The sequence below is a fragment of the Nothoprocta perdicaria genome, unplaced genomic scaffold, assembly GCF_003342845.1.
Source record: "Nothoprocta perdicaria isolate Ctin4 unplaced genomic scaffold, notPer1 scaffold_52, whole genome shotgun sequence".
In the NCBI taxonomy this organism is placed as follows: domain Eukaryota; kingdom Metazoa; phylum Chordata; class Aves; order Tinamiformes; family Tinamidae; genus Nothoprocta; species Nothoprocta perdicaria.
Genome location: NW_020455777.1, coordinates 2089649 through 2100257, shown reverse-complemented (window position 1 = coordinate 2100257; position 10609 = coordinate 2089649). Strand labels below are relative to the sequence as shown.

The window sequence follows — 10609 nt, the reverse complement described above, 5'->3', positions numbered from 1 at the left end:
AGTGCTGAGGCCCAGGCCGAGGCCCAGGCTGAGCCAGTGCTGAGGCCCAGGCCGAGGCCCAGGCTGAGCCAGTGCTGAGGCCCAGGCTGAGGCCTAGGCTGAGGCCCAGGCTGAGGCCTGCCCTGCTGAGCGGCGTTGCACCGCCAGCAAAAGGGGGCAAAGCCAGCAAGCAGAAAGCAGTGGCAGGCTGGTGGCGTCTGCTCCACTCAGCTCAGCATGAGGGAAGGAAACGGTCCCTTTGGTGTCAAGCGGAAAGGGAGGATGCGCTAAATATCATCGGGGTCTCCACTATAACCAGTATTATTGCTCCTTTTGTCTCTTAGAGATCCACTGTCAGCAAGCCATTATGCAACACGGCACAAACATCGGGGCCCTGTTTGAAGTCAACCCCTTGGCTCTTCTGCCTGACCTTGGTGTCTCYTGCTGTCTGAGCACAGAGGCACGTGCTCTTCTCTGAGCTCTGTGGTCTTCTTTATCCTGGGCTTCCCAGACAGGATCTGATCAGGCGTTCAACTCACTGACGAGCTCCTGGCCATCCTGGGCTGAGGGATAGCTCTTGAGCAGCTCCAGCTCTCAAAGACAACGGGAAACGGAGGCATGAAGTGATACTGAAGGAAAAAGGTATTTTGGGGAGAGAGGAGTGGCCGCAGAGAGGACTGCTGTAGTAAACTCTGGGAGAAACACATCAACTCTGGGAGAAACACATCAAACTCATGGTGAACACATCATTTTGAATCACTGCACATAGACTGTGAGTAGTAAAGTTGAGTGAATGGCTGCCAGTTCCCTCTTCTTTTTTGACTTACACACTTAAGGCTCTGTATGCTGAAATTTGCTTGCATTTATGAAAAGCCTAATTTTTCAGCTACACCAACTTTCTCCTGAACTAACCCCCCCCCCAACAAACTAATGACCAAAATATTTCAAGTATAACTAGCTCCTTCCATGCATGTTTCACTGAAAAAAAGTCATTTAGAATTTTGTGGGATGCAAAAACCATTTGAATGACAGCAGAAAATATTTTGCACGTATCTAACGAGTTACTTTACTCCCTCTAGATTTCCAATCAAGATTAGTAATTTTATCAAAGTGAACAAAAACATACCTCATTTGAAGTCAAATCKAAATACTTTCAAAGGGAAGGGAATGATCATCTGATATTTTTATGATATGATAAAAAATCCAGCTAGGACCATGTTTCAGTGTTACAGCTGCTTTTAGGCAAGATCCCAGGAAAGGGCTGTGAATGAAGGTTTTTCTCTCCCCTCACTCAGCCTCTGCCTTCCAGACTCTACTAGCACCACCGATGCCAGGAAGGCAGGAAATTCTACCTTAAAAAAAATCTCCTTATTTAAAATTGTCAGATTCCCAAGACTTAGACTTTTCTCTCCGGGGCCCTGCTGGAGAGTGAGTGCCCTGGCCAGAAGCTGAGGTCAGCGTGAAGAGGGAAGTGTCCCTCCGTACCCTGCAGGAGCGGGAAGCCAAGAACCCTGCGGGACCAGGTAGGAGGAAGATGAGAACAGGCCTGAGGACACGAGCAAGCCAAAACAATATTGCCAGGACTCAGCATCCAGGGCAGTTTACTTAAATAATAAYACCCAAGGCGATTCCTAGTTGCASGTTACTTAACAGGTTACTCACCAAGCAGCCAGAGATGACCCTGCTGCACTGGGTAGTGTGCTGGTGGTAGTAGGACTGTCAAATTATTGGGTATTATTAATTATTGGGTATTAATTTATATATATATATATATTATATATATAAGGTATTTGTTTTTATATATAGGGTATTAATTATTGGGTATTATTAATTATCGGGTATTATTGCTCGTGCCCAAGAGACGCTCGCTGCTGCAGGACAGCAAGCACCTGCTTTATTGGGCACCTGCTGACATTTTGCATATTGCAATTGTGAATCAGTGCATTATTGAACGTGTATACTACATATTGTGAATATTGCAAAGGACTAAACCCTCCAAGTTTATAGAGAAAAAATCAAATTGCATATCAGTAGCACGTTTTGATATACTATTTTATGGCACCAGAGGACACATTCAACATATTAAGAACTCTAATTTCAATTGGTTAAGTTTAAGCTGTTCAAGTCTATTTATGTCAAGGCCTTTTGTACGTTTTCAGAAATTAATCCATTTTTCATTTAATTTCATAAAGATAAGTAACAGGCACATGGCAGGTTTAGTAATGACAAACCTTGTGACATGCCTGAACTGAAAGATCTACTTTAAATACTTAATAACTAAGCTAACCTAAAAATGACATTACTGCATATTTAGCAAAATCAGGGRGCTGAAAGCTACTAAAAACAATCTGGCAAAAAACCTATATCACATGCAGTCAGAGTCCATAAAAGGAAGGAAATGAAGAGCCACAGTAATGAAGAGCAGGTCTCACCTAGTTGTTTTTCCCGTTTTTCTCTCCGCTCCCTAGCAAGCCGTTGCCTGTCATCAACCTTTAGTATTGGTGGAGGATCTGCATATGGAGGGAAAAAAAAGAGTTAGGGATAATAGCATGAAACCAAGTATAAGCATGCACAAGCTATTATGAGAACTACCATTAAACAGCTCTAATTATTCCAGTTTCAAAAAAGAACAAAAGTTATCAGAAACCTATCTTTGGAAAATAAGATGGAACAATTTTTAAAAGAATGAATCCAATTATTTTACCATGCAAACACTCAAAAGCAGACAAAGCTGTAACTCTGACTTATAAGCACAACTAACAAGCACATGAAAAACCACAAGGACTTTTTTTCTCCAAGTTTGTACCAACTTGATCGCCTGAGAGCATTCTCACAAAAAAAAAAAAACAAAAAAAACCCACCCTTTGCTTCATAACCTCTCTCCTAAACGCATCTACAACACAATTCAGCATCCTCTTCTTCCCACCAATATTATTTTAGAAACCAACAAGCACTTTTCACAAGACTTCAAAGAAAGCTCAGTACACAAGCAAAACTGATCAGACCAAAACACTGCGGCAGTTCTGAGCTCTTGAAGTGGGACAACTAAGAGGGGGGACTCGATGTCATCCCAAGGATGCTGCTCATGTGGGCAAGTGTTTAAGGGCTCTGGCAGACATGTGTCACACACACAACTACAACTATCCTTATGAATTGTAACTTAGCTACACGCTTTGTTTTAAAATAAATGTCACAGGACACCTGGATCATGACAAAAAAAGCTAAAGACAAAATATGAGAAAGATCTGTCTCAAAGCCGAGGCTTCTTTATGAAACCCTTTGGCTGGCTAATATCACTTGCTCGCTGGCAGAGCTATTCAGAGAAACAGCAAAATGCTGAACAGCTAGCAAGCTACTTCCAGTCTCAGCAGTGGAGCTGAAGACAAAAATGGGAACGAAATCAGATTTACCACTTCCTCCCAGCATGCTGCCAAAACTAATTTCCTACTTGTCCTTAGACTCTTCTGTTCRATCTGTAAAGCTGTTCACTGTGCTGTGCTTTTTCACCAGCACTGAAAAAGCCTGTCTTAAGCACATGCTCTCCCTTCCCAAACATTTTTTTTTTTTTCTGGGCAGAAGGAAATGGTCTGATTTATTTTAATATTAAGGAGAATTTCATTTTAAAATTTACACGTTCAAGCCATTCAGAAGAACAGCATCATGGAACGTGCTGTAGAACCGCTCCATTGTACCACACGRGCACATAAATAGGGCATATGTAAAAGCAGAGCCTGGCACCCTGCTGCGTATAGGCTGTACTCACCTATGCAAAAACATCCCAGGAAAACAACACGTTGGACCAAGCAAATGAGACTTAGAGGTATTCAGGAAGCTCAAGCCCTGAAGCGCGACRAGGTTTCAGAGTGATTTTAAGCAATCATTTGAATCAGAGAAAAATCAGTAATGTTGATTTAATCCTCTAACAGAAGATCCTGCATCAGAATGACAAAACCTTCCTTCTTGGCTGAACGCATTCCTTGCTGACAGCCTTCACATTAATTATTTCCCAGCTCTTATCGGTGAACAGAGATCATTCATCTCAACAGCAATCAGAGAATACAGCCTCAAAGAGTGACACTAATATCAATGCAAAGTGAGAACAGCAGGAAGAAATTCCATTTCATACTTCTAGAAGACCCACTGTATTTTAGACCCCCAATGAAAGGTATAAAACTRAAGTGAAAAAGCTCCCAGCAGGGACAAAGTGAATCCATCACCTAGCTGAAGATCAATCTGTGCTGGCATTTATGCARCTATATCCAGCCTTGCCATAGGTTTTTGTCCAACGTATGGCAAAAAGATAATGTGTGGTTGCTGTTAGGCAGAGTGCTGGCTCACGTGCAGCCTCGCTGGCAAGCACGCTCGGGTCAGAAGGGTGGCAGCATTGATGCTCTCTCRTGGCTGCCTAACGAGAGTCACAAAACATGAATTTCTGTAGTATGAGTAATTAATGCTAGAGGAATCAATGCGCACCAAATATGAATTCCCTTGAAAAACATGGATTTCTGTGAAGGGCTGTCAGAAAAGTCAATATAACACTGAGTTGACAGAGAATGATGAGACACTGGGGGATAACCTAAAATGCACGCTGCCTTTCTTCAGCATATACTATTCTCCTTCCAGCTCTCTTCTCCTTTCTTCAGGGGAGAGGAGATTTCCCCACCAGGGGAGAAGCAGCAATTCTTCAAAAAGGCCGGAGAATCACACGGACAGGCAAACTGAAAAGGTGCCCCTTAGGGATTCCTAATTATAAGCAAAAGAAGGAATAAAATAAATTTTTAAACCTGCCCTCTGCCATTCTCTTTCAAGAGGTCCAATTATTCCTTCTCTCACACCTGCTGGTGTCCCCACACAGCGCCGTGCCCTCCTCCCCGGTGCAGGGGCGTGCRCAGGGACCGGCCGCTCTCCGCGCTAGGATTTGGGGGACACACAGGGGCAGGGAAGCGCTGGCTTGGGACAGAGCTAAGGCCTTGGCAGCACCCAGCACCCTGCTGCTTGGCTGCCCAGCAGCGGGTACTTACAAGGGTCCTGGAGCAAGGCTGGGGCTCTTGATGATGGTGTCTCTTCCACGCCTGGGAAGGGATCGTGCGTGGGTTGGCTTCAGGCCCAGCCACTGACACCCGCRCTCTGAGCCCTACCAGCACGCTGGCCCCCCAACTACGTAGTTGCAAGCTCACTCGGGACAAGAAAACTCCCCCTGTGGCTTCCCAACCCATTACCATGCTGTCAGCCATGGGGCTCGGGGGCTGGCATTTTGATCGGAGTCCCAGGGCAAGCGCACAAGGTGCTCTGCCTCACTCAGCAGCATCACAAAAGGGCCTCAGGCTGTTACACAAGGTTGAAAATGTCACTCGTGACACGTCCCAAAAGGCCCTCAGCTCTAGGCGACCGCTGCACAAAGTGCAAACCCTTCCAGAGGAGACTCCAGGAAGCCTCGTACGCGGCCTCACAGCTGCAGCCTGGTTCTGCCATGACGCTTTCCAACACTCAGCAACCTGCTGCATTAGGCAGAAATGACTATTTAATAGAGCTATGAAATGGAACGTGCCAATACTAAATGCTATATGCGAAAGGGAGGTTTGGAGATTAGTTCTGAAGCCACATTTCAAAAATGGGGAAATGAATTTGGTACTTACTCACACGTGGAATTTAAATGTCTAAAACACATCTAACAAGTGGTTTTTGTAAACTTACAGGGCTTATTATGAGTTCAAGATTATTCTTTAAGTATTTACTAATCTGTCAAAAGAGCTTAAAAGCTATAAATTATGTATTACAGAAACTCAGCAGTACAATGACTTTTTTCTTTAGTTCCACTATCTTAATAAGAGCAAAATGCATTCTTTTCAGATTTTTGATATAGCCACTGTAATAGCCACTGAACTCTTACACATAGTCTATGCTTGTAGAAATTTGGTTATTTTGCTAAATTGCTAACTGCCCTGTTAAATACAGCCTATTTCTACAGCTCAGGCAACTATCAGCTGCCCTGGGTGTGATTTCGGAGGTAACTCAGCCACTGCTGCTCTTCATATCCCTCTCCAAGCAGCTCATCTCTTCTCTCGAATGGCTGCTCYCTTCCTGCACTTGACTGAGGTTTCTAATTGCTGGCACTGGGGAAGGAAAGGATTATGAAGCGTAAAGCAGAAGCCAGTTTGTACGATAGTTCATGGGAGAGATGAGAGGAAAAAGAAACATGAAAGCCATAACAAGCAGCTCGAAAGATGCACCCTGTGCCCTCAGACCCCCTCGCCCTGCCTAGCTCCGTTCCCCCTCAGGAGGTGGAGCACTGGGAGTGAGCTACTGCTGGGTGAAGGGGATACTAAACACTGACCAACACTGACCAACTCCAAAAGTTAGGGTTTTTTTTTTTTGAGGAAAAAACAACTATATAATTTAACTCTATTCTCTTCCTCTTTCCACTGCGTTTCTGAGTGGCAGCAGCCGTGAAGGCCGTGCTTGGTACTGGACTGAGCACTGTGACAGCACAGCACAAACCAGATGTGACCTGAACACAGCATCAGGATTTCTTCCCTCTGGGAACCCCAGGCACCCATCTCAGAGGCAGGGAAGAGTCGCTGAGCTGCCAAATTGTCAAGCAGCTGAAACACGAGGGCTTGCAGCGTGCCCAGTTCTTACCATTATTAACTATACCTTTTGGGCTGGGGTACCTGAAATACAACACRGGCAGAATTCACAGACCTAATTGCTCTCCTGGAACTTAGCCTAAGCATCAAACCGTAACAGACCTGTGGTATTAAGGATTACACCCAGCATTTTAGTACATAGGCTTTTAACTGTAAGTGCAGCATTAATGGAAAACATTGAACCAAATCCACACAGTGTAACGATCAGGTACAGCGCAGTAATGGCAAACATTTGCTCAGTGCAGAGCACATTACAGAATACAGCAGTCTTTGTGGTAAGTGGTGCCTTGAAGACATGCAGGTTGTGTTAACCTATCAAGCCTCACTTGCAGCAGACAGCTGTGGTGCACGCACAGACACAGGCACAGCAGCTTCTGCATCCCTATCCCAGTTCCCAACCCTTGTTCCTACCCTCCACGAAACACTCCTTTTGTTTTGCTCCTTTGTGAGCAATCAGAGGTTCCCGCAGCACAAGCACGTGGGAACAGTCACTGATGCTACTGCTGACTGCGACAGTAGAGAGRTGCAAGAGTGTGAAATGCTCCACGGGTTGGAGGCAGCCCAGCTGTTTTTGCAGGCACGCCTCGGGCACACAGTGTCACGGAGCGCAGCACATCTGGCACCGTACCTGGTTTCGCTCCAGCGCTGTTAGTGCTTTGTCCTGACGGGACTTTCTTGTCTTGTGTTTTACACCCTTCAGAGGCTAARGAAAGGAAGAAAAAGAATTTAGTTATAGTCACAAAGTAAGTTCCATGTTCACTATAAGTAAAGAAGTGTATTGAAATTCCCTTTAAACAGCATTGGTCACCATTTTTTTTTTCCATGCTATCGTGTTTGCAAGTAATTTTTCCTTTTTTTTCCCCCCGCTTCTCAGGGATGCTACAGCAAACACTGCCTCCAAACATCTGCCTTTAATCCTTTTTTATTTCCCTGGAAAGATGATGGATTTACCACATTCATAACAGCAATTCATGGGAACAACAGAATAAAATTGCAAAATAACTTGAAAATTGCAGACATTCAAAGAATTTGTTGCAGTGAAGCAGTTAAAAAGCGGTATCGCAAATCCAAGGTTTCTGCAAGTACGGTACAAGATACTATATAGAATCACCACAGATTATTTACAAATTGCTAATGGATCYGTTATCAAGAACTGACAGAAAAGGACAACTTACAACACGAATGAAAGTCCACAAAATGACAAATTCCTCTTTTTTTTTTTTTTCTTTTAAGTCAGGCTTGTCAATCTAGAAAGATAATTTGTAGGCTCTGAATATCTTTTGAATGATCCTTCGTAAGGGAAAACCAAAAGGCTAATTATTATGCTTCAAATCCAAAGCGTATCCTGGGCTCAATGTCTACTTCAGTGAAAGCTAAGCCAGCAAATTAAATGCCATGATTTGTGCTCAGCCTTTGTGTCTGACAGCTCACCTATGGAAGTGCTTGATTCCAGGCATTGCGGGCTGGGAGGAGTATAAAAATAGACTAACATGTCTATAAACCCCTACACAAATAGCTTGAATGGAGTTGGAAACAAAGGATAAAAGGGAAGTTATTTTGATAAAATTCAGGGAGGGGGAAAAAAAAAAAGCCCTAACTCATTTAACTGAAAATCTGAAATTCAAGGAAACTCAAGTTGATGGAAACAACATTTTTGTTTTAAAAGCAAAACCAACATTACTGTATTAGGTCCCCTTTAGAAMACAAATACAACTTGCAGAAGGCTCCCAGGGATCCACTGCAGTTTTCACTTCATCACTACACACTCGCTCTCAGGGCTTCCTACTGTGGTGAATTCATTCCCTACATGGCCTGGCAAAATTCTTCGCTCTCCCCAGCCCAACTCCTCCTTCAGGAATGTTTCAGGATGGACAACGTCAAGGATAAAAGGTGGGAAGAGGAACCTTTGTGGCATTTACTCTACTGGGGAGAAACCAGTGAYGCCGGGCTGGTGGGGGCATCAGCACATTTGGTCACCTGAAGCTTCTTCCCACCTGCTTCTTCCCACCAGGAACAACTCAATATTTGCTCTTGTGGGGGCACAAGGCCTTAACAGGCACCTTGGTGGTTGCTGCCAACCTCCCAAGAGCGAGCAAGCCACGTGCCAGGGTCCAGAGCTGCACTGRGGACAAGAGCAGGCGCTTGGATTGTCCAGGACACCTGGATGGGGAAGCAAGGGAGCAGGAGCAGGAGGAGTGTAGGTGAAGCAATGGGTATAGGCAGAAGCTGGAGGGACATGTAGAGACRCAGAGGAGTCTGGTAGAGAGAAAGGGAGCCCTGTGTGGCTGTAGCCCGCACGTAGCCGTCTGCACGTGTTAGAGATGGAAGAACTCCTTCCTGTGAGGGTGCCAGAGCCCTGGCACAGGCTGCCGAGGGAGGCTGGGGAGTCTCCTTCTCTGGAGGTCTTCCAAACCCTCCTGGATGCCCAGTGTTCTGGGTTTCCCTGCTGGAGCAGGGGATTGGACTGGACAATCTCTAGAGGTCCCTCCCAACCCCAACCATTCTGGGATTCATCTGCAGTACCCTGGACGTTAAGCACTGTGAGCRTGTTACTTCAGAACAACCACCCAAAACATTTCTAAACCAACATCCTCAGGTTTCTCAGTCTAAAGGCTTGAGAAAAATGAACAGAACGGGTTTTGTTATGCCATGCTCTATACAAACATCCTTCTACAAAGCAACATTCGGGTACAAAAAAAAAAAAAAAAAAAAAAGAAATAATTTACAAGGCTTTGCCCATTACTACAGCAGTGAGGCTGCAGTTAAAACCATGACGTGTGTGAGATGTGAAGAAATGACAGCTAGTGCATTTCAGTGACCCAAAACTGAAAGAGTGTTATTTTAAATGGGAAGAATAGAGGAGATGTGCCTAACTTTGGTAAGGTGCCAACACTCAGATTCTCTTGTTAAGGGAACCAGGTTGAGACCAAGGGTGCTTGCAGACAACAGACTGGTTTGTTATTTTTACATCCTAAATTGGGAAGWTTTGTATTGCCTGGATTAAGCTTCTTTGCTTATTTGGAGAAAGCTTGTTTGCTAATTAAAAGTTTGACTAAAAAGTGTGACAGATGAGATGTACTTTGTTTTTGCACTTTGAGACTGTGAAGTTCATGCCTCATTTAAACCTACCTATGAATTAATTTTACATGCATTTAAATATTTTAAATTCTTGGAAGCTTGAAGCCGAAGCCGATCTTTTCAGGCTTCACCACTGTGGAAGTTACTGGTGCTTGTTTTGCAAATACAAATAAATTGAAAGTAAACAAGTCGCAGTGACCACTTGAACTGTTTGCTCTAGCACATATCACAGAAATCTCACACAGTCAAACACCATTACTCGCATTTTACATCTCTGGTGTCTTGGCTAAGGAGATTACTTTTTTTAAGCAATATCAGCATTTACTACTCATGGAATAATACAGAAGTTGCTGCTTTTTTTTTTCATATTCTACACTAAGAGGATAAAAGAAAAAGATTTTAAAATGTCATAGTTAATTCATGATTAAACTGCAAAATACCAAAAACAGAAGCAAGAAGASATTTTTTTGGAAACAAGTAGGAAGCCAAAATTGGATGATACAAGTAACCAGGAAAAGGGAGACACTTTGAGCGTTAAAATGGTATAACTGCTCTATTGAAGATGCATAATGTGGAAAAACTATTTTTAGCTACATTAGCTTTAAAAARCATTGCATTCTAAAATATTAAACAACTGCAGGAGAACGTATCCAATCGAGCGCTTTGCAGGGAACACCACGGGCCGCTTACRTTCCCCTGGAGACAACACGGGCACTGCAGAGCTAAACTTGGGAGCACTGCCCAAAGGGATGGCGTTCACCTCACTTCCTCTGGGCTGCTGTAGCACAGCGCTCTGCTGCGAGAGGAAACAAATGCCTCAGCACAACACGGCAGTGGCGGGAAAAGGCGGGAAAAGGCGGCTGCTGTTTGCTGAGAGCCTGTGCCGTGCACAGCGGTGCTGCCGG

The 10609-nt window shown here is 44.2% G+C and overlaps 1 protein-coding gene across 3 annotated transcripts in view; it reads right to left on the bottom strand.

Annotated features, from left to right (window-relative positions):
* Positions 1-10609, bottom strand: part of MAP7 (microtubule associated protein 7) — a 94592-nt gene that overhangs the window by 46254 nt on the left and 37729 nt on the right. For all 3 annotated transcript variants that reach the window (XM_026048228.1, XM_026048229.1, XM_026048230.1), the window contains exons 2-3: positions 7255-7329; positions 2412-2489 (exon numbers count right to left, since the gene is read on the bottom strand). In XM_026048228.1, the coding sequence (XP_025904013.1) occupies positions 2412-2489; positions 7255-7329 (153 nt within the window). The remainder of the gene's footprint in view (positions 1-2411; positions 2490-7254; positions 7330-10609) is intronic.